A 24,464-nucleotide genomic window follows, 5' to 3' on the forward strand; every position below is an offset into this window, starting at 1 on the left:
ACCCTGTATGGGACAAGCAGTGTGTGTGTGTGTGTGTGTGTGTGTGTGTGTGTGTGTGTGTGTGTGTGTGTGTGTGTGTGTGTGTGGTTTCAGTGGTGTTAATGCGCCCCCTGCTGATCATTTGTTTCACTGCATGTTTGGCTGCACCACTTTTTTGAGATCCCAGGTGCTGTTTAATCTTAGTACATACAATCAACTCACATATATCTTGGCAAAAGCTCATGGTTCTCAGCTTTCCAGAAAGCTGGAGTTGTCTGTCTCTGCTGTGGGAGTGTGTGTGCCTTTATATATTCGTTTGTGTGTGTGTGTGTGTGTGTGTGTTGGGGGGGGGGTGGATATATATTCTGCCACTTTGAGGAGATGCGCTTTAAACAGTGCTGGGCTGTGAACAGCCTGTTCCTGAGAGAGACGTGACAGTACCATGTGTGGGGATAATTACCTCCAGAACTGGAGTCTCTGTCAGACTGCGGTGCTGCGGGTGGGTGAGTGCTTGGAGGGGGGGCAAAGTGCTGATTCAATGCAGCAAAACTGCACTCTGAAATGGGACGCAAACCAGACCAGCGACAACAGAGTGGGAAAGAAACACCTTTTGAAAGAAAAAGGGGGAAGACAGGTGGTAGCGTATTGGTTAGAGCTCCTCCCTTCGGATCCAAAGGTTGTAGGTTTGAATGTTACCTCTGGCTATAGTACCCTTGAGCGCGTACCTGCCATAAATTGCTCCAGTAAAAAGTTACCTACTTGTATAAATGGGTAAATCACTGTAAATAGCATAACATAGTAAGTTGCTTTGAAGAAAAGTGTCAGCTAAACGAATAAATGTGAAGACTGCAGGATGTTGTAAACAAGCCATAACAGGGCCTTGTTTAAAGATCTCCCATCACATACGTGTAGGGGAGGTGAGAATAAATTTTATATTTCCATACTGAATTTATTAGCATAGATCCTCTTTGATATTATGTGATGTTGGGTTTTTTGGTGTTACTTCTGGTCCCATAATGTGATGTGTTTATTTTTATTATCACTTTTTTGAATAATAATGCTTCAAACAGGATCAGCAGAGAAACATGGAAAGCTCCTTTTTGTGAAAATACCAAGAACTTTTATAACACCTTTTTAAGTCTCTTGACATACTTCCAATTGATTCCTTACACAGATTAATGTATATATACCATCTGCTACCTAGCAAGGTCATGCTCAGTTCTGCTACAGAGAAGTAGTACTTAAAATGCTTAGAAGTACACACACACACACACACACACACACACACACACACACACATTTTCAGAACCGCTTGTCCCATACGGGGTCACGGGGAACCGGAGCCTACCCGGCAACACAGGGCGTAAGGCCAGAGGGGGAGGGGACACACCCAGGACGGGACGCCAGTCCCTCGCAAGGCACCCCAAGCGGGACTCGAACCACAGACCCACCGGAGAGGAGGACTGCGGTCCAACCCACTGCGCCACCACACCCCCGTGTAGAAGTACATTTAGTGCAAAATGTTGCAAAATTTTCACTGGATGGGTTTTTAATTGATTTATTTACAGAATGTTTTCTTTGTGAATCCGTACAAGTTACTTTTTTCACCATGGCTAGCAACAAAAATGTGACTGTTTTGGTGGTGCACAAAAGAAAAAAATACAATAGGTAATTATAATATTGTATCATTTGTATAACGGGGGCGGTGCGGTGGCACAGCAGGTTTGGCCGGGTCCTGCTCTCTGGTGGGTCCGGGATTCAAGTCCTGCTTGGGGTGCCTTGTGGCGGACTGGCATCCTGTCCTGGGTGTGTGCCCCTTTGTCCTCTCCCTTGGGGAGAAGTATCTGCTAAATAAATGTATTATCTCTTTCTATGTATCTCAATTATAAATACTGATTATTAAAAATATTATTAATAGTAAAAATATTATAATAATACACACACACACTTTCTGAACCGCTTGTCCCATATGGGGTTGCGGGGAACCGGAGCCTAACCCCGCAACTCAGGGCGTAAGGCTGGAGGGGGAGGGGACACACCCAGGACGGGACGCCAGTCCGCCGCAAGGCACCCCAAGCGGGACTTGAACCCCAGACCCACCAGAGAGCAGGACCTGGTCCAACCCACTGCGGCACTGCGCCCCCTATAATAATACACACACACACACATTTTCCGAACCGCTTGTCCCATACAGGGTCGCGGGGAACCGGAGCCTAACCCGGCAACACAGGGCGTAAGGCCGGAGGGGGAGGGGACACACTCAGGACGGGACGCCAGTCCGCCGCAAGGCACCCCAAGCGGGACTCGAACCCCAGACCCACCGGAGAGCAGGACCAGGTCCAACCCACTGCACCACCGCACCCCCTTATAATAATACACACACACACACATTTTCTGAACCGCTTGTCCCTTACGGGGTCACGGGGAACCGGAGCCTACCCGGCAACACAGGGCGTAAGGTCGGAGGGGGAGGGGACACACCCAGGACGGGACGCCAGTCCGTCGCAAGGCACCCCAAGTGGGACTCGAACCCCAGACCCACCGGACAGCAGGACCGTGGACCAACCCACTGCGCCACCGCACCCCTCCTTATAATAATACATTTATTATTATTTTTATTATCATTATTATTATTACTATAAGCTCTCATGAAGAAATTAGACTGATACCTCAAAAGAGGGCAAATACCAGCAAGTTGGAAGGAGTCGCACACCGTTCTGCTGCACAAGAAGGATGATTGCGAAGACCAGAAGAACTATCGGCCCATCTGCCTCTTGTACAAATGTACAAACTTTTCACTAAGGTGATAGCAAACAGGCTGTGCAGAGACCTGGACGAACACCAACCAAGAGAGCAGGAAGGCTTTCGAAGCTCCTACAGTACAACGGACCACATCTTTGCCCACAATCAACTCCTAGAGCATTCGAGGGAATACAAACTGCCCCTATGTCTGGCCTTTGTCGATTACGAGAAGGCGTTTGACAGCGACGAGCTCAACACAATCCTACAAGCCTTAGCAGAATAGAGCATCGATGAGCAATACATCCGATGAATGCGGGATGCACAACACATATAGCTCGTAGCTGAGTGGTACCCAAGAGAAAAAAAATAGGGATTCAGGCATTATAACTGTATTATTATGTTAAACATGTTTTAGTGTATCTGGAAGTGTTTCTTTGATGTTTTTTATGCATAGAAAGGTACACTATATACTATGTACTACGACAAAGATTTGACTAACTGATGTTAGATACAAACTGTACCTAACTGTTCCGACTTACGTACAAATTCTGTTAAAGACAAACTTGGGAACGGAACTTGTTCATAATCTGGGGACTGCCAATTATTCTATATTAGCATTATTTAAACATGAATGAAGTGCAAAATTAGTGAAAAAAATTACAAAGCTCTATTATGCAGCACAGTATAAACATTCATGTTAAATGGTTATACTAACTCTAGTTTATATTATATAGTTTATATAATGCAGTATAAGGGGATTTATGACAGTCACCATACAACAGAATTGTTGGTATGGAACTGTCGTAAATTGAGAGCTACCTGTATCTTATTTCAGACACACAGTCATGCTTGTATGCATTATTATAACTATGTATTCACTTTGTCTGAACTTTTCCTAAAGCAATAAACAAAAAAATTTTTTACCCATTTGTGTTGATAGATGTGATACTGGCACGGTTCAAGTTAGGCACCTTAATGAAAGGTACCACAGCAGGTCTTGGAACATGAACTTGCAGCCTTCAGGCTTCAAGTTTAAGGCATAAATCATTACACTCCTATCTGGCAACACAGTGTTTACTGTGAATTGAGCCCTATCTGAAAAAAAAAGAACATTAAGTGAATTTAACAGGCCTTTGCAAAGAACAAAACTGTGGACTCAAACTGTTTGAGATTTACCACTTGGCAGCAAAAAACACTGATATAATTAAAAGCTTGGTTGAAAATATTCTTTATGAATACTTTCTGTCTTGGGTAAAGCATTGTCCTTCCTTGTTCCGAGGAAGCGGTAAGTTTTGTAATATTAAAAGAGAAATTCTGAAAGTGTACTGTATATTCAGTATACATATGTGTATTCTGTATATATACATTTCTAATACCTAGATTGCTATAGAAATATCTTAAAAAGAATGTATTTATTGTCTTTACTGCAATGAAGTAAAGAGGACAACACCTTGACATGGGTGTGTTTTATGTATTTTATGGCAAAGCAAACATAGTTTGCTACATAGTTTGTTCTGAATGGAAGTCATATGAATGAGGTGGAGCAAGTTCAACCAACCAACCAACCAACCAATGTCTACAACTGCTTGTCCTGAGCAGGGTCATGGCGAACCAGAGCCTAACCCGGCAACACAGGGTGCAAGCCTGGAGGGGCACAGGACAGCAGTTTGTTGCAAGGCACCGCAAGCAGGAATCAACCCCCAGACCCGCCAGAGAGCAGGAACCGGCCAAACCTGCCACGTGGAGAACATTCCCAGAAAGAAAAGATTCCTGGTCAGAGCCATTAGGAAACCAGTTTTGACATGTGTGAATTTTATTCTTTATTTCTTTCATTCTCTCTCAGTTCTTTTACTCCATGTACCACTCACACACACTCTTTCAGTTAAAATGGTTGAACTAAACCAATATTTTCCTTTAGTCCGACATAAAGCGGGCACAGAGTAATAAAACAGCTTCATTGAGGTATATATGAAAAGTGAATGCATTATGAAGCTAAACTTCTTCAAAAACATTAAAGTTTATTACCAGATAAACAGATTCATAAGGCAGAACTTACAAAACACCCTACTAGTGGTGTCAAAAGGCAAGTGTTGGGAGCACCCTTTCTTTAAATATAAGTGGACGTTTTACATTTTCAAAGTACACATGTTGTGATACATGTACAACACTAGCACTAGCCGGGAACAACTCTCCAAAAAATGAGTACGCCGCATAGCAGTAGTACCCCATCATTTCCTCCAGAAGTGCCCCCAGTGGTTGCACACTTACATTCCACATTTTTCCCATAATGCAATTATTTACAATAATAAACAAAACTTCCCGCTCAAACACTAAGTGACTAACGCGGGCTGTAATGTAGGAAATCGCTAGAAATAGTGTTAGTAGCTGTAGTTAATGACAGAAAGGAGCTCAACTTAGTAAAAGTAGCTGTAGCTTTAGTAACAGTAGTCGCTGCAACACTTGTAATATGTGGACTAGTAGAAGTAACAGTAATAGCAGTTACTTGAGCTTTATTTGTTGAGACTTGTGTAAAAAGCGAAGCTCCCTCCCGCCAATTTCACCTTTTCACCCGTGACGTTTGACGTGTGTCACGTGCCTCACGTTTGTGGGCGTGAATTGACGCCGCCCTCCCTCGCGCTGTTGCACAATGTATCGCGACAGGGCGCGAGCGCAGTGACCTTCAATCTGAGGAGAGTCGGAGTTTCGCCGCTTGCTGCTGCTCCTCTCAGGTACACAGTCGCTTCTTGCGGGCTTGAAGTGCGCAGCCAGCTTGTGGAACTGGGTGAAACGGTGTTTTTCCGCGTGTCCTTCTTGTGTACACTTGTAGAGAGCATATCACAGGTGTAAAACGCAGTTACTTACCGTAAGTCTTACGACGGCTTTCCTCACTTCTTGTAGCTGCGTTCACTCAGAACTTCACAAGGACCACACAACTATTACTTATTAACTACTGAAGCCCTGCTCATGATATGGAAAAGTTGTACACATACGTTTTTTTTCTTAGTTTTAACTGAACAAATTTGGAGTATATATTTGTGTGTGTGTGTGTGTGTGTGTGTGTGTGTGTGTGTGTGTGTGTATTATTTGCCTTGTAACTTCGTTATAACTGCGTTATGTTTGCTCAAACTTGGAGGTGTTTATTGGATACAGTAACATACGTCCAATACGATAATTCAGTACAGTAATGACTTGGTTCTGCGTACGAGTTGTTCTGTATTACTTTGTAACACTTTTCTTGTCTTGCTCAGTATTGCATGTGTTCAGTAAATCATGTGCTTCTTGCAGGTGACGTCAGACGTGCTGCTCCGTGACTCAGCTCACTACAGCCCAGGTGTCCGTGTCCGTGTGTCTGTGTCCACTTGAAGAGCTGTCCACGGAATGACCAAGAGAGCAAACCTGTTGCGTGACTAAGAGGGAAAACTAAATTGAAGAGTTCAAAGAGTATTTTCGTAGGAAGTTGGCTACAGTAAGGGGGTGTGGTGGCGCAGTGGGTTGGACCGCAGTCCTACTCTCCGGTGGGTCTGGGGTTCGAGTCCCGCTTGGGGTGCCTTGTGACGGACTGGCGTCCCGTCCTGGGTGTGTCCCCTTCCCCCTCCGGCCTTACGCCCTGTGTTACCGGGTTGGCTCCGGTTCCCCGTGACCCCGTATGGGACAAGCGGTTCTGAAAATGTGTGTGTGTGTGTGTGTGTGTGTGTGTGTGTTGGCTACAGTACTAGTTAAAAGCGTACACATGTATTTTTCTTTTATTTTTTTTTTTGCAAGATGTTTGCTTGATCAGGAAATCCGCCCATGTCTTTCTAGCTCTTCTGCATGCCATGGGAGATGTTGAGCACTTCTGGGTTCCTTTGCTTTCAGTTCATTGCATGCATGTATTTTCCAGGTTCCCATCATGTACTCAGATTTTTGACTGATACTGTAGTGGTTCAGAACTACCTTTTTTGTCTTTTATATGTAATCATTTTTGTATTGGGTGACTGGTGTTTCTTTTGCTTCTTGTCTCCATCTCTCTCACAGAGGTTTTGGCCAATATGGTAGTGCTGTCTAAAGAATACGGATATGTGGTGCTCACTGGAGCTGCCAGCTTTGTCATGATGACACACTTGGCACTGAAAGTGGTTAACGCACGCAAGAAGTACAAAGTTGAGGTAAGGGTGTCATTTAAGGTAGTGAAGTAGGCTGTCTGAATATAATGTGCTACAGATGGATTTTTTTTTTTGTTTTTTAATAACCAAATCTGGGAGTAAATAAAATCACAATTTCTGTGTTTGTACAGTACCCTAAGATGTACAGTGATGACCCAGAAAATGGACATATCTTTAACTGCATCCAGCGTGCTCACCAGAACACGTATGTACTGCTCTACACAGAACTCTTTGGTGCATTGGTTTACAGGAAACCCATTAGTGTGACATTATTAGTTCTGCCTTATGAAAATCTAAATTACTGAATAATGTCAGATACTTGAACAATTTTGATATATATAGACAGTTTCAAATGTAATTAAGCTATATTTTAATATATTATGGAATGGTAATCTTATCCTCTATGTAAGAATATATGGACATGAAGGGGAAGGCTTACAATATATTTTAAAGAAAAAAGATTATGTACAATGGGCAAGTTCCCTGACAGTGTGTTGTACTGCCTATAATAATGTGCTAATTTCTCTGCAGTCTGGAGTTTTACCCATCATTCCTGTTCTTTCTTGCTGTCAGTGGGCTAAAGCATCCTGTAAGTACTACATGGGCAAATACTGAATTTCAGTGTCACATGTTGATCCCCATATTAAAAGGCCTATCTGACTGAAAATGAGATTTACAGACATGAAACCTATTTCATGCTTGTGAGGTTAATATAACAGAATGTTGCAAGCGATTTACTGTTTTTATTTTTGTATTTTCATATACTGCAGCGCCTGGCCAGTGGTTTGGGGATGTTCTGGATTCTGAACAAGGAGATCTATGCATATGGATACTCCACAGGAGGTAGAGAGCATTTGTACTAATGCACAGAGCATACACCTCTTGTATGTTGTGCACTGCTTGGGTTTACGTTGAAGAGTACCTGGCAATAGTCTTGTTACTTCATATTATTGTTTGGTAATTGAGTAGGTTTGAACAAGGTCAGTGCCATTGAAGAACTACAAAGTAACCTATATACACACTTTAGAAGGTACTCAGAAATGCTGATGCTCAATGCTGGGGAACAGCAGTCTAGTTCAAGGACTGTATATTGTAAGAAAGGATTATGGGCCCTTGAAGCCTAAAGCCCATTTTGCAAAAGGTATATGATCCATGGGGGCGTGGTAGCGCAACAGGTTTGGCTGGATCCTGCTCTCTTGTGGGTCTGGAGTTTGAGTCCTGCTTGGGGTGCCTTGTAATGGACTGGCATCCTGTCCTGGGTGGGTCCCCTCCGGTGGGTCCCCTCCCCTCCCCTTCCAGCCTTGCGCCCTGTGTTGCTGGGTTAGGCTCCAGTTCACCGCAACCCCACTTGGGACTGGCGGTTTCAGACAATATGTGTGTGTACGTGTGTGAGCATGATCCATTAGGTGTATTGTTAGCTTTCAGATAATTTCATGTAATTATTTTGTTCCGCCTCTGTGGTGTACAAAGTGTGTTTAAATGTGTCTGCTGTGTAAACAAAAAAAAAAAAAAACTATGCATACAACCTTAAGCAAAGGGTAAATAAATGAATAATACAGAGAATGCTGTGGTCTGTAATGATCACTGCTTTAGAGATAACTCTTCTCCAGAAAAGCATTGTAGTCTTGTTCTGTCCCATTCTTTGCTGTGGCTGTAGAAGGGCATTTTCATTTTATTTTCTTTCTCTTTCAGATCCCAAGAAAAGGATGTATGGTGTTTTGGGGAATTTCGCACTCTTTGTGATGGTGGGCTTATCTGCTAATTATGGCAGAACCCTTCTTGGCTGGGGCCATAATTGCTGCTGAACATCCCATCCCACTACATCATAATCCAGAGAAGGAAGCAATTGTGGGAGGTGAAAGAGTAAATACTGCTGCTTGGTTTTCTAAATCAGCTTTACTTTCACAGATTACCTAATGGAGAAAAGACCAGTAGGTTTGTCTGTACTGTTATGAGTGCAGACAATTTTGCCTTCAAGATTTTTATAAATTGCTGGGAATATTTGAAATGAACCAAAGCACTTGTTTATGTGAAAGATTTATATATTAAAATATGTAAAACAAATTGGTGTCATTATGTGTGTCACACAAAATGTATATTCCACTTTAGTCTAATTTCAAATTGTCAGAGTGCTTGGAAAGGACCAATTGATGTAGTTTTCAAAAAACTTCAGTTGACTGACAGTTAAGCAAGATTTCCCTCCAGTTGTAACAAGCCTTAATACGTGCTCCTTGTTAATATTTGACCTTAAATTGAAGTTAGGCTGTTTGATGTTAATAGCCCAGAGGACAGTCCAGTATTTGTGTATTGTATGTTGTAAAACAAAATTGGAAGACAGTACTTTTCCACATTAGCATTTGGGATAAATTGATATTTACATTGTCCTCATTAAGTTCATTCTCATTACTTTCCTTCATACTTAAGCTCCCCTCTTGATTGCTTAACAATCACCATGAAGATCAATGAGTGGTTAACTATCAGTCCAGCGATACAATGCCTGTGTCTGTTAACATCGTGTTAAAATAATTATCTGGGCAAAGTAGCAAGGTCTTTCACTGCTTAATCATTGAAAAAGAATTATAAAAAAGGTACTGGGAAAAAAAAAATGTTAGGTTACACTTGAGTGTCTTTATCTTTAAAAGAAAATAGTCAGGCCACCAGTAAATGATAAGTATGTAGCCTTTTTTCATCTTTGCTTTGTATTTTGCTCTTTTATAAATGTGTAATACGGATCGTGGTGTTTTTGGCCGGCGCCCAATGTGTGGCGGGTCCGGGGTTCGAGTCCTGCTTGGGGTGCCTTGTGATGGGCTGGTGTTCCATCCAGGATGTGACCCCCACCTTGTGCCGTGTGTTGTTGGGTACACTGCGACCCCGGTCAGGACAAATGGTTGTTTACACTGGTTGGCTGGTTAAATGTATAATATTAGGTGGGTGTTCATTTTACCACTAAAGTGTAATTGGATAAATTAATATAAAAGGTGAACTGCTAAGCTATATTTCAAGTGATGTTGAGTTGTGATGTGTAACCAGTAACTACACAGAGACCTCTACAGATAAATGAGCTATAGTTGCCATCTATAATCGAGATGTATTAACATTTCCTGTACAGTATAACCCAGGTGGATATGATAAACTTTAGGCGATATTAACTGACTCATCAAATGTATTTTTCTGATGGTATACATACTGTAGTATGTTTATGTGAGAATGAATTCTGCAAGCAGTAATGTCAGGTTAAGAGTGCTTTTCCACTGATATGCTTTACAATAAGAGAAACATGCTATGAGAAACTCAACTGAAACTCTATTAGAATAAGGGAAAATGTTTATACGTATATGGATGTTCTTCTAAAGCTCAGCACAAAAATACACTTGTTTGTCAAGGATGAAAAGGTTTAGTGTATAAGAAAGTGTCACTATATTTTCTCTAGTGTATATTTTCTTCATGTTTTCTCTACATATAAAGTGTACACTTTATATATTTTCTCCAGTAATTTTCTATGAATTTGGGAAAAGGTTATGTTTCTCTCCTGAGATGAAACCATTCGTTTTTGTCCACTGTAGAGGATGCATTTTTAAATTTTGCCTCCCAGGCTACATACTACAAAGCTGAGTCCTGAAGCACCTTATAAGGGACATTCCATTGTTGAGGCTTGGACAGCTCCTAGAAATCTTAGAAATATATTTAAAACCCACTTTGTAAGGTCTCAGGAGGTTATGTATTATGTATAGGAATATCACAGAAGCTTGTTTCCCCAGTGTTCAGGCCAGTAAGTTGCTATGCACTTGTATCTATGTACAAGTTCAACCGGATCTGGATATTAAATCATCCGCTTGTTCTTCTAATGCTGAATTGTACTAAAGTACATTGAGTCTCTGGCTGTTGACCTGCTATTTGTGTACAGAGACCGTGTTATGTACACTAGTTTCTCATTACACTGTTTTTGAATTCCAGTTCCTCGCATCGAATGGACATATCTTGCTACGTGGGAAGAATTTCTTTGACAGACTCAATTATGTTTTCACCTGATGAACACATAATAGTTACACATTACCTGAATGTGGCAATTATTTACCTTACTGTTTACTGTTCAGAAGACATTGGAGTTTATACTGCAACTGCTGTGTGAAGGAAAAGTATGAGCACGTGTTGCAGGTGACGTGGACTAGGTGTTCGAAGGTACCAGGAGAGGTTGCTGCTGCACCCTCGAGAAACATATTTAATCAATTATTTCTGTAAAATAAAGTCTGATACCACAAATGCTAAAAGCATTAACACTAATAAAATAATAAAGGTTTCCACATAGTCCCCAGATGACGGAGGGAGTTACTGGAGATCAAGAAGGGTCTGGCACAGACTAGAAGGGCAGACTTCAACTTGGGCCATGGTGACTTACACTGCTAGATACACTGCTTACAATGGGTCACTCACCCGTACATCAGTGGAACACACTCTCTCTGTCACTCACACTCACACACACTAAAGTATAACTTTTAGATATCATATATGTATGTGCCATCAAGTCAATTCTGACTCACAGTGACCACTCGCATGGTTTTCAAGGCAAGGAAGGAACAGAAGTGGTTTGTCAGTGCCTTCTTCCGTGCATGTCTAGGGAGGTGCAAGCACAGCAAGAAACATGCAAACTCCACACACCCTGAGCAGGACTTGAACCCCATGCCTGCCAAGTAGCTCAGGAGCTGTGAGGCACTGCTGTGCCACCATTTCCCCCTTCAGATACTGTACTGTAACTAAAAGTCAGAGCCCAAAAAAAAGGTGAAGTTAAAGAAAATAGACAAAAAAATTAAATGAATCAAATTAAAACAACTAATCTTTCCTACTCCAGGTATGCAATGAGTTTCACCAGCACAAGGCTATTAGGAAGTGTGATAAAAACACAGCCATGAGTAAAATGACACTGAAACCCAAATAATACATAATAATAACAATGACTATGTATTTATAGAAAAATTTAAATGAAACATTTACAACCTTCCCATACAGTAACTCGAATCAGTAACTGCAGAAATTACGGTAGCCTTTTAGAGGTCTTTGGATTACCTTATGATTCGATCAGTGATGTGAATTTTGTTTGTGGGTCCCGGGGCCTGTGACACAAACCAGATTTGAATACATGACACCTGATTTAAAATGGCACTCCCCACAGAGACGGGCCTCAGACGAGATCTGTCTGCTAGCTGTCGACAGGCATTAGCGCTCGGCCAGAGTTAATAAATATTTCAGCAGCACTCTGACATCTCGCTGATTATACCCTCCCAATTAGTGATGCCAGGGAGAGCCTCAGATCTGGAGCCAGACACTCCCCCCGTGGAGGGAACAGGCCTCTGACAGCTACACACAGTAATCTGCAGTGCCGTGGTGCGGATGTCATTGGCAGACCCGCCGTGTGTCTAACACCGATGCTCCCATCGGATACGTGGTATTTATGTTCAAAAAGGTCATTGTTTGATCCGGTTATCCGACTTGCTGCAGCTTCCTGATCCTGTTCAGCGTGACTCATCACTAGAGAGATTTTTCATTACTACCTATACATACAGTACCTATATATAAATACAGTATGTGGCCTTCCACCAGGCCACATCGTGAACTGTTTCCAGTGATATAGCCTTGAGCGTTGCAGTACGTCCTCAAAATTACCAGAATGTAGAAGTGGAAAGTGCATGAAAGAACAATTCACTCAGTGCCATTTCCAACACTTTATATAAATTCAACCACTCTTCAAAAGGTGCCCGCTAGCTATTTCCACTGCACGTGCTCTATAAATAATAATAGCAACATTCTTTTCTTATTCGCAAAATTCTTCAATCATTTCTTCCAAAGTAAAAGAGAAAACTTTAATAATCATTTCTTTCAGTACACTTTAAAAAAAATGGCACTTAAAGCTGTGTCTGAAACAATAGATTACAGGAAAAGAAATGCAACTCTCTTTTTCTGTTCCAATCTGCAATAAATCATTCCCGTTTAATGGTTTCTTTCCAGACAGGACAACAAATGTGTGACTATGTCTTGAAGTGTTAAATAGTCGTGTATTGGGTCCGTGTACATAGCTAATTCATAATTTGTTTTTCATTTTTAAAACAAAAAATGAATGGAAGCATCGTAATTCACATTTTGTTTTTCAATTTCGAATCAAAAAAACGAACGAACGCAACGTACGCGGACCGTATTGTGAGCATTCATGTGTTGTTACAAGTGAGCGAATGCAAAAAAAAATCAACTTTAACTCGAGTTGTCCATAGCGTCAACGAGTCTTTCCTCCACGGCTAACAACCAGCACTCTGTCAACGTTCAGGTTTACGAGAAGGATCTCTTAGCTGAGACTGAGTGCATCAAGAGGTCCTCCTTCATGGCAAAACCACAGGCACCGAGGACTAGTCAGGGTCCAGCAGTTGCTCTCCCGGAGGGAAACTTAAGAACAGCTCTCTGTTTGCTTTCTATGGCTGTACTTGGGCCAGGAGCGTTGGCTCAGCGAGGAGGACCATCACCTCACAGCTCCGGGGCTGTGGTTGCAATCCAGCCCCGGTTCCATCTTTAAGGAGCTTGTGCGATGTTTCTCGGGGTACTCCGGTTTCTTCCCACGTTCAGAAACCACACAGCTCGAGTATACCGTCTGTCATTGGTTTAAACTGCCCTTAGAGGGAGTCCCCCTGTCTTTTCCTTCCTGGACTCTCCACTGGTTACCATGAGCCAAAAGAGATTAAAGGTTACTGCCATCAATGAATATTTGCATCTATCTGGCAGTTGTTGCCTACTGTACAGTTCTGCAGATTCTTAAGTGACTCCTACAAATGGAATTGAGGAGAACGTGAAGTTTACAGTCGTATTGTCACCTTTTCACTGGTGGAGTCTTCCTTTCAGACCTTCCATCAACACGAGGCAGTGACATCAAAATCACAAGGATCCAAGAAAATACTTCTGACTTTGCAGGGAACAGCACGGACACAATCGCGTGCATACTGACCTGTCGCGGGAATTTTGATTGACGTTGAAGCACAATTTCAACACAATTTCAAATGCATGTAAGATACTACTTTTCCTTTCTGAGTAAATTCATTCTTACGTCATCCTCCTGAGACATAACAAACAAAACTGTGATTATTTATATGTTAACAGGGTTCTTTTAGGATCCTGGATATACGGTATGAGCCAATTTCGGAATGAAGCGCAACGCAAATTGCATCTGCACCTTTCGGATCTTTGCTCCTAAATAATTCCAACCAGATTTTAAAATATTACCTTACTATAACCGATGTTGTGCCTTCGGGAATAAGTCAGTTTTCTATCTCCATTTCTCACCAGCTCAGTGCAAGTGTCTGTGAAACTTTTCTTCTCGCTCTCTTGTTTAGCGCAGCATGAAAAAGGTAGGATCCCAAACTGCCACCAGATGGCAAACTGATGCAGACTCATCGGAGGAGCAGCGCTCAAAGTGATCAAGGCATGAATGAACCTCAGCCACCGCCTTACTAAATGGCAGTTTGCCTTGGCTGTTCAAAAAATCCAGACAGTACCTGACCAGGGATCTTCACAAGCGTACAGAAGAAATAAAGTTGTTGAAGGGCAGAGGAGACTCTGGCCTGTATACAGTGAAGGTCCACTCAGAAGCACCGCTGACAGTAGACGGACGATGGAGGCCCTTGTCAGTCGGCAGACAAGCATGAATCTGGTGACGTTCACAGGCATCAGGTCAGTAGCTGTACCTGGAGAGTGGGGTATCTTCCATCATGTCATCCTGGATGGAAATGAAAAGAAGCAGGGAAGACATGGAACTGCTCCTGAAACCAACACAGAAACACTACAGCTAATTAATTTAAACAATTTAAATCTGAAGGATCTTCATCATGAATGAAAGGCAGAGAGTATTATTAACCGCACACTACTGTACACCCTGCCATCCACCATACTGCATCACACCGCAGAAGGTAAACTATTGAAGACGGCATGGTGGCACAGCAGGTAGCACCTGGGCTGTGCGTCCGGACGTCGGCTCAAATCCAGCTCAGTCTTTGCAGAATGTGCACGTTCTTCCATTTCTGTGTGTATTTACTCCAAGTGCTGCGGTTTCCTCCCAGAGTCTAGACGTGTTTCAAGTGGACTGGGGAATCTGCAAATGGCCTTTGTGTGTGTGTGTGGGCAAAAGAGCGTGTTACACTGTTCTGCTGTAAAGATGGGTGAATGCTTGGAGGGACTTTAGTGCAGTGTATCTAACTTTGAAAGTCACCTTGGATAAAGGTGTCTCTGAATACTAGTTGATAACCATTGCATGTCAGTTAGGAGAAAAGCATCTGAAAAATTAATAAATGTAAATGTAAAAAATGACTAATGTGACATTTCTGTGTTTATTCTGAATATCCTTTGTACCAGCCGAGTTCCAGCCCGATATTTCAGTTGGCTGATTCAACTTGGCCACTGGCAACACTAGTGGGCTCACCATCGGCAGGTCCTGGAGACGGTGGAACTCAGGCCGCTCGCTGTGTTGCCGGAACTTGAGGAAGAGGAAGAGGGAAACAATGGCCCCCATCACAATGAACACAGACAGCAGGGCGGCCAGGAGAGGATCCAGAGGTGCTCTGGGGTGGAGCAGCACTGGCAATGAACCCATGACAAAGACACAAAAGGTTAAACTGGGTGCAAAGGAGGGGCAAATTCATAGCAGTTGACTTGGTAACCAACAGTGTGGACCCCTGCGTCTTCGTATAACATCAACGCAGAACTCCGAGCGGGAAGTGACCTGTGCTCTGTATATACACTGCACATCCTCAATAACAGTGAAACAGTGAATTCGAACAGAGACGGAACACAAACAGCTACTGCAGCTTGTGCCGTTACCCCGAGGCAAGTATCATTCCGAGGCTGGGTACAAATCCAAGTGGGTACACAGAAATTAAATGCTGGAGGCTCTTGGATATGTTGACTTTATGACCGCATGAAGATTTCTGTAGAACAAAGGCTTTTCTGTACTCTGTACTCCATTTACCCATCACAAGTGACTTTCTGCAGTGAATGCATGTAGCAGCAAAACATGTTTTTAAAAAGCTCTGTTTCAATGTTGCCAGCAGCTATAAAAATGCTTGAAGCTGCTTTCTTTAGAGATGGTGTTCCACTCACTTTTTAGAAAATTTCGGAATTTCACTTTGTAAACGGGACCAGGGAGGTGATGCGGAAAAAAACACAGAAGACATTATTTATAGGAAAAGATACGTATCTGCTTGGACACAGGCAGTCACACACATGCAGAAAAACACAGAACTGTAGTCACCATCTACCATGACAGAGACAAAAACAAACACGCTCATACAAACACACGGATTTATTAACATTTTCAGAGCAGGTCTGCTTACCATCGTCTCCCACGTTAAGCACAGAAGGACCTTCTTCATGGGTCTCGGCAGGACTGGACGTGAATATCAGCTGGCTGATGGCCGTTGACTCATATGCAGGAGTAGCAGTTGTGGATGGAGTGTTTGGATGAGTAGGAGACAGTGATGAATCAGTACCACCAGTGCTCTTGTGGGTAAAGGGGGTGGGTGTACTGGAGTCATCAAGGGTTGGATGTTTGATGTCCTTATGTGTGGAGTTAATGAGCTGAGGAAAAGATCTCGTAGTGTCCATGGCAGCTGGAAAAAGAACACATTGGTCAGAGATCAAGAGTATTTGTTTTACTTGGTCTTCAAAAATCAGTTAGCCATCCAATGACATAAAGACTTCTTTACTTTTTAAAAACATTGAGTTTCTTTTACTTCCCATAAAGGATATGAATTGAAACTCGTAGGCTTCCGCGGTTGGTGTCAACTAACTGGGAGTTTTGTACTTCTGGATTAAACTGCGTCGTGTGGGACACTGGTTCCAACGTTTCGCTTCTCTTGTTGGAAGCACATTGGTTCCAATGTTTCGCTTCTCTTGTTGGAAGCATGGATGCTCTTGTTGCAAGCATCGATGCTTCCAACAAGAGAAGCGAAACGTTGGAACCAATGTCCCACACAACGCAGTTTAATCCAGAAGTACAAAACTCCCAGTCGATATGAATTGACATTAAGGTCATGTGACTTACATAACAGTAAAGTATTTGTTTACAGAAAAATCGCGGCTTCAAAAAGAAACCATAGAAGAGAAACATTCTTTGGTTAATATACTCGCTGGGAAAAGAAACGCAGATAAATAAGAAATGGTGTGATAGCAGACTTGGAAGCAGGAAGATCTGGGAATGCATGACGTTGGCTGGGGACATGTGCCTGTCCCGTGAGTATGGTTATATTTGCCTGTGTTTGTGAAACATCGCCTTTCCAGAGCACAAGGCCCTGATCTAGCCCCAATCCCAGAAAAAGCTTTTTTTGATAGGAAGTTAAAATAGAATTGTCTTGTGACAGCAACAAATCGTAGTAAGGAGAAGCGGCTGCAGACACATCTTATGTTGAGTACTGTTGGTGGCAGAGTGTTCTTGCTCAGTAAAAACCCACCTAACTACAACGCTATCAGTGAATCTCTCCTAGCCTGTGCAGAGAATGTAGGATGAATAAGACTATGAGGACATGCCGATGATATTTTGACAGATGAATTTCAAGAGGGCCACCGGCAAGAAGAGGTAATGAAAGCAGGAGTGGAAGCTGATATGTTGAAGGACTGGGATTAGAACGCTATGGGGGCCTTTACAATTTATTGCAGTTTATATATTGTATCTTAGTGCAGTTCTCAGAAAGTTTTTGGTGCATGTGTATAATGACTTGAGGGGTCCTCATACTCAGAGGCTCTTTAGAACTTTCAACATCACGATGCTCCTGTCGTTCAGCAAGGCACCAAAATTCTCGATAAAAACATTCACAGATTCATGAAATGCAAAAATATAAGCATGTATCCACCAAAGTACTCTACTGTATATAAAGGAGTTGTCAAGGATTGGTGAGGACTTTTACCTCATGCTTTTTTAGACCAAAGGCCTTAAACTTTCTGAATGCTCACATAGTGATGATGAAAGACTGATTCTGAGTTGAATGTCAGAGCCCTACAAGAACTGCGGGGAATGCTTCCCAACCACCGTGCGGGTATCTCTGCACATTTCATTTCAACACAGCCAGGATTTCACTGTTACCTGAGGTGGCAGTAGATTCTTGATGTGGTGTACCTGTGTTGTTCAAATGAGCAGGCTGCCGGGTGCTGTAAGGAGCGACTGTTAGCGTATCGTTGCTCCTGCTGCTGTTGCCCTCCGGCACCGAGAGCAGTGGGGTGGTGCGAGAGCTGTTGGAGTACAAAGAGGTAGTCCAGGAAGGGTCAGATGAGCTTTGATTCAGGGTGGTTTGTCCTGGTCTTGTGCTTGCTCTCAAGAGAGGGGTAGAAGGTGACATAGCGACAGTGGACGCTGCTTCAAATTGGGGCGATATTCGGATGGTTGTTCGGGGCACGTTGGTGCTTTGGCCTAAATGGGGAAAAACAAAACATGAACATTAAAATACTTGGAGCAACTGTGGATTTAAAAGACTCTATAATGAAAGTCTATGTGTGTTTTATATCCTTTATAGGTATGTGCTGGTTATATCTTGGGGGCGCGGTGGTGCAGTAGGTTGGACCAGGTCCTGCTTTATGGTGGGTCTGGGGTTCAAGTCCCGCTTGGGGTGCCTTGCGAGGGCCTGGCGTCCCGTCCTGAGTGTGTCCCCTCCCCCTCCAGACTTACGCCCTGTGTTGCCGGGTTAGGCTCCGGCTCCCCGTGAGCCCATATGGGACAGGCGGTTCAGACATTGTGTGTGTGTGTGGTTATATCTTGTAGAATGTCAATAAGATGCAGTTGCATTTGTGCTTGTGGGTCAATATCAGAAGTCATGAAGCACAGGTAAACACAGATTCTATTCAGTTAAAAAGAAAACGTGAAGCACTTAGAACAAAAGTTCAGACGGTTTGCATATGACTTGCTTGTTCTGGTGAATTTACTCTTTTTGTGTTGCCCTTAAAACGTTAAAAATCAAAACTGAATAACACATACATAGTAATATGCAATGCTGTCTTATATAAGCACTGGAGAACAATTTTGGATAAATGAATGAAATAAGGAAATCAATCAGTAATTTTTCCAGGACAAAATGACAACAGAATCTAGAAAATCCATGGCTACCAAGACAATCAATGTACTTCAGTGTAATATACACACACACACACACATTTTCAGAACCGCTTGTCCCTTACGGGGTCACGGGGAACCGGAGCCTACCCGGCAACACAGGGCGTAAGGCCAGAGGGGGAAGGGGACACACCCAGGACGGGACGCCAGTCCGCCGCAAGGCACCCCAAGCGGGACTTGAACCCCAGACCCACCGGAGAACAGGACTGCGGTCCAACCCACTGCGCCACCGCACCCCCGACTCAGTGTAATATAATAATTGTATAATTCATTAGACTGATGTAGAAACAGGGATTAAGAGAAATAAGTCCTCTCTTCCACAACAGTTTGTGGAGAGCAAAAAAGCGAAAAAACAAAAACAATGCTGAATGTCACAGAATTATGACATGAGAGTTCTAGATTTCTCATTTCTATGGGATGCAAGTCGCTTTGGAGAAAAGCATCTGCTAAATGAATAAATGTAAATGTTAATTATCGCCAGCAAGCCTTGGTACTCAGATCTGGCCATTTGCATTTATTAATTCGGCAGATGCTTTGCTCCAAAGTGACGAACATCTCTGAGCTTCTACAGAGGCTTTAACTAGAGCACCTGGAGGAAATCCACAGGTACAACGGGAAAACATGCATTCACAAGTCCACCCATACTGAGCAGGGATCAAAGCTACAACTAATGGCACAGCTCAGGCGCTGTGAGGCACCCACCCTCTCCACGGGACCACTTTGTTACCCACCACATTTTCTTTCATCTCTATTCTAAAACGAATGGAAATACAAGCGGCACCGAGTAACATGTACTGAACACGAACAGCTGGGACACAGCAGTCTAAGAGAAGAAGGGTTACAATGATAGAGGCTCTATCGAAAACACCCAAAGCCTCAACCACAGAGGTACAATGATGCTCTTGTTTCCAGAGAATCAGAGTGCTGTTGAGACCCTCTCTTATACCAAGGGGGAGGAGGCACACAGAAACCTAGTGTTGGTGTCTCTGCTACAACAATCTGGGAGGGAGGATAAACATTCTCAACATTTAGCCAATTACCATGAAAAAAATCCTTTTATGTACATATGTATGTAGAAAAAAAAATTAACCAACAAGTCTGTAAGCCATTGAATGTTGTCCAGATGTTTCATAAATTGATTTAAGTGCACCCGTTCAGGTAACAATGTCGTCTAAATTGAATTAAAGAAAGACAGATCATGGGCTGAAATGGTCTAACGGTTGTTTTGTAGTGGCAGCCTAACAGAACTGGATATAACTGTAATTAATGGCTAAATGGTTTAGGCTGTTAGCAGTCCTTTCCACATTAGTGTTGTGTGTGTGTGTGTGTGTGTGTTCAAACTGCAGCACGAGTTTACCGAGAAAAAAAAAAACGAGAACACTTGAGAAAAGAATATGGATGGAAAAACTATCATTTGATTTCAATGAATGGATAAAGCATGTTATTCATCATAAAAAATACATTGTTAAATATTTTAAAAATTGATTTTGATGAGGACATTTGTAACATTACTTGTCAAGTACATCTAAAATAATATGGCATTTTTTTCAGAATACACAAGTGTTCAAAAGTTCAGAATCACTCAGAAATTTTCACGTGTTTTAAAGAATCGATACTTTTTTAATCAAAGCACCATTAAACCGATTTAAAAAGAAAGCCATGGCTATTACTGATTGAAATTACTGGTTTATAATTTATTATTCACATATGACTGCAAAGCCCCTTTCAAAGCAGCCATTACTCCAGTGTTCTGCTTGTAAACTCTCATGGTATTGGTCCTAACGGTACAGAAATGTTTGTAATTACGTTAGCACAGCAAAAACACACTATTTTGTTCAAGAAACCAGGTAAATTGTCTTTCTTTGGGATACAAGGTACTTGCATTCCTAACGTTCATTTCTGGGTTCAAAAATGGCCAAAACGAAACAGCTTTATCAAGAAACATGCCACTCTATTGCTGTTTTGCAAAATGAAGGTCATTCTATGCGTCATTACACACTATTACATGAGGTGCCTTCACACATACACACACACACACACACACACATTTTCAGAACCGCTTGTCCCATACGGGGTCGTGGGGAACCAGGGCCAACCCGGCAACTCAGGGCGTAAGGCTGGAGGGGGAGGGGACACACCCAGGACGGGACGCCAGCCCAGCGCAAGGCACTCCAAGCGGGACTCGAACCCCAGACCCACCAGAGACCAGGACCCGGTCCAACCCACTGCGCCACCGCACCCCCCTCCAGGTGCCTTCAATTCAAGCTATATGAAATTTATTATTTCTACTCAATCACTTTGAATACTTTCCAGGAAAGGTGTGAAAAACACTCACTGCTTTACGATGGTGTTCACATGTGAAGTCTACGCTTTTATTTGGGCTGCTATAGGTCATCCGGTGTCCACAGATAATTTTTTAGGGAGAACCAGTAGTCCAGCTATTGAACAATAGTTCTCTCTATTATGTTCCATTTAATAGCTCTCTATTGAACACAGAGAGCATGGTCACTGATCACACACACATGCTGGCTGAAGCCGCTTGTCCCAAGTGGGGTCGCGGTGAGCCGGAGCCTAAGCCGGCAATACGGGGCGCAAGGCTGGAGGGGGAGGGGACACACCCTGGATGGGACGCCAGTCCATCGCAAGGCACCCCAAGCAGGACTCAAACCCTAGACCCACCAGAAACCCGCTGCACGACTGCGCCTCCTGGTCACTGATCAACCAGTGAAAAATGATTACACACTTTCACTTACACACTTTCACATTAAGAGAAGTCACGGTTGCCAAAGAAGGTAATGGTTTACAAACAGCTGATTAATCAACAAAGTACCAACACCCTATGAAGCGGTATATGGTCATCCTGGTCTGGCGGCCAACCTGAGACAGAGTTACATCAATGTTACCCCTTGACAGCCATTGGCTCTTAATAAATGTAATTCTCTGGAAAATTTTCAGTCTAACATCTTGAACTGCAGAGCAAATGGAAACACATCAATTTTTCATTTCAGACTCATGGCAAGCTGAGTGGAATATTTTTGTGCGGAGCGATTAACATGGGATGGTAAAGGCATGGGGAGGGGACCACCAGGAATAAATCCCCACATTATCAGCTACAGCGGTAGGTCTGCCAGCTGCATTACAGTAAGGTCCATCTGCAGGGGCTCATTACTGTATTTTGCTTCATGTTATAACTTGTAAGAATGCTCCGATGATGCTGACCATAATAGGAATAGCACACTAATGGTGGCTCTAAGTGAATGTCAATATTTTCCTGATGCTTTTCAAATCACACTAACACAGCTGCTTCAGTTTGCTGTTCCATTCATTGCTGTTAAAAAAAAAAAAAAGTGGCTTAATTTAATATTTAACATTTGGACAATTTGTTGCACTGTACATCTGATCTGCCAGGTCATAATATTCTTTCTGCAAGTTCTTCCATATGAATCATATTATGATATTCTGTACAGTACCGCATCATTTCAGGAGAAAGAGAGCCAAACGAGTGTAACACTTAAGAGTAGCGAGCGGTAGAAAAGTGTTAATAACAGCGAAGGTGAACCTGGCAGCACGAGACGCGGCACGCGACGCGGTGGTGGTGGATAAAAAATGTATATCGTGAGGTCAGAGAGGTTCGGTTCGCGCGGGAACCGCATCATATGGAGACGACAGACAGTCATTTCGTCTCCTTCACATCTGTGAGAGCTCTGGCTCTGCTATTGGAATAATAAGAAGAAAAATCCTCTTTGTAACGCGTCTTACGAGTACAAACCCGAACAAAGAAGAGAGCACGAAGCGGTGAGGAATTTTTACAGTCAGTGTTTCCTCGAACGTCGCCGGTTCCTCAAATTTAAATAAATAAATACACATGAAATACTACTGAATTAAATGCCCTCCCGACAGCAAAGGAACAAGAAGAGAGGAATAAAAGTAGTTTTCGGGTTTAAATTTTGAATTTGAATTTTATGTTTCGAAGAGTTCCGCGCTAACCGGGCTTGTTGCTGTGTATGTGTATGTATTGTATGTGCAGTTAACAGTGTCGTCGTGCTGTGCGGAATTAGCGCATCATCAGTGGAATCAGAGGGATCAGTTTGTGTCAGTTTCGTACGAATAAGTCCGAGAACGGTGTTTGTAGGGCCTGTAAGCGACACCGATGATGACACACACACACAGTGTCTGAAGTGAAGAGCAGCAGCCGGGTAGTGACGAGGATGTGAGCGCGGCTCCGCGGGGGTCTTTCTTACCTGCTCCTCCTGTGACGGTGGGCGCGCCGCTCAGCACACACAGCACACGCAGGACACACAGCGCTAAGCCGCACGTTGTCACCTCCATCGCTTCGCCGCCGGACCGTCTCGGAGGAAACGCACACTCTCTGACTCTCTCTCTCTGTCTCTCTCTGAGTCTCTCACACAACCACGGAGCGACCGGGCTGTCGCCTCGCTGCCTTCTCCCCTTTCCGAAAACACGATCCCGCAGTTTGCCCAGTTGCCGGCTGTGCTTCTGTGCTATAAATAGCTGGAAGGGTCGGGAAGTGAAGACGTGGGGGTTGGGTGGGTTGGGGTGGGGTGGGGTGGGGTGGGGTGGGGGTGTGATGCCCAGTGACGTCCTGTTGAGGTAATGCACCCGAATGGCAGGCGAAACAACCCTGCCACGTGTTAAACGTCGTTCCTGATCGATCACACTATTTATTATGACAATATTAACCCTTTTCAGCGGACGCCTTTCTGTTTCTCCAAGACGACTTGCAATGCTAGATTACCAGTTTTTACTATGATTCACCCTTCCACGCCACACAATATATTCTCGCTGTGTCAATTCCACTTAAGTACCTTCATCAAAAGGAATGCAAGACAGTTTTCTATGATGTATCTTTGATACAGTGGGATATACTTGGTGTCAATTTAGGGTAAGTACCTTGATTAAGAGAACTGTAGGATACAAGTCCTAAACATGACACTACCTACTGCCTCACACACGCACCCAGATTTATTCTCCTTTTCATGACTGGGTGATTGATGAGACAAAAGAAAAAAAGGACGATGGCACAAAACAAGTTGTATAGTCAGTCCAGGGTAAGCATTCCGCAGGTTTCTAGCTTCACAAAACATATATTGTCTAAATAAACACTTCCTGCAGCCTTGTTCTGGAATGAACGTCAATTTGGAGAAAACTACTTACTAAATCAATAAACGTAAATGTATGGAAATGGTCACTCTGACAAGATATCTTACTGCATCAATCATGCAACTTTGCTACTCTTTTATTCTTTTACTACTGTATATTTTATTGGCATTAATATACCTAGAATAATATCATTAATACGATTAATACCTAAGGACACCACGTGGACGTTACAGTCAACTACATAATGCATTTATATGAGAACATTATATTTACCTTACATAAAATTCCATTAATAAGTAATAAATTGGGGGTAAAATATCCGAAAATGATTTTTACCAGCTCGCTACCCGTTGACA

The 24,464-nt window shown here is 42.9% G+C and overlaps 2 protein-coding genes across 6 annotated transcripts; one reads left to right on the forward strand and one right to left on the reverse strand.

Moving 5' to 3' along the window:
- Positions 1-5,357: 5,357 nt before the first annotated feature.
- Positions 5,358-8,927, forward strand: mgst3a (microsomal glutathione S-transferase 3a). 4 transcript variants are annotated; one of them, XM_018753459.2, is made up of 7 exons: positions 5,358-5,450; positions 6,007-6,052; positions 6,736-6,866; positions 6,995-7,068; positions 7,395-7,452; positions 7,634-7,706; positions 8,556-8,927. In XM_018753459.2, exons 3-7 carry the CDS (start codon positions 6,750-6,752, stop codon positions 8,666-8,668), a joined length of 435 nt encoding a protein of 144 aa, XP_018608975.1. In that variant the 5' UTR covers positions 5,358-5,450; positions 6,007-6,052; positions 6,736-6,749; the 3' UTR covers positions 8,669-8,927. The 4 variants fall into 4 exon arrangements, with proteins under 4 accessions (XP_018608975.1, XP_029105810.1, XP_018608976.1 ...); XM_018753460.1 differs by lacking the exon at positions 5,358-5,450 and adding an exon at positions 5,470-5,584; XM_029249977.1 differs by lacking the exon at positions 6,007-6,052 and having other exon boundaries at positions 5,427-5,450.
- Positions 8,928-11,938: 3,011 nt separating this feature from the next.
- On the reverse strand, positions 11,939-23,530 carry LOC108935132 (sialomucin core protein 24-like). 2 transcript variants are annotated; one of them, XM_018753458.2, is made up of 5 exons: positions 23,229-23,530; positions 18,001-18,291; positions 16,223-16,498; positions 15,313-15,467; positions 11,939-14,613 (listed from the first exon to the last, which is right to left on the reverse strand). In XM_018753458.2, exons 1-5 carry the CDS (start codon positions 23,314-23,316, stop codon positions 14,569-14,571), a joined length of 855 nt encoding a protein of 284 aa, XP_018608974.1. In that variant the 5' UTR covers positions 23,317-23,530; the 3' UTR covers positions 11,939-14,568. The 2 variants fall into 2 exon arrangements, with proteins under 2 accessions (XP_018608974.1, XP_018608973.1); XM_018753457.2 differs by having other exon boundaries at positions 17,968-18,291.
- Between the last annotated feature and the right edge of the window lie 934 nt (positions 23,531-24,464).

The sequence above is a fragment of the Scleropages formosus genome, chromosome 3 (genome assembly GCF_900964775.1).
Source record: "Scleropages formosus chromosome 3, fSclFor1.1, whole genome shotgun sequence".
Classification (NCBI taxonomy): domain Eukaryota; kingdom Metazoa; phylum Chordata; class Actinopteri; order Osteoglossiformes; family Osteoglossidae; genus Scleropages; species Scleropages formosus.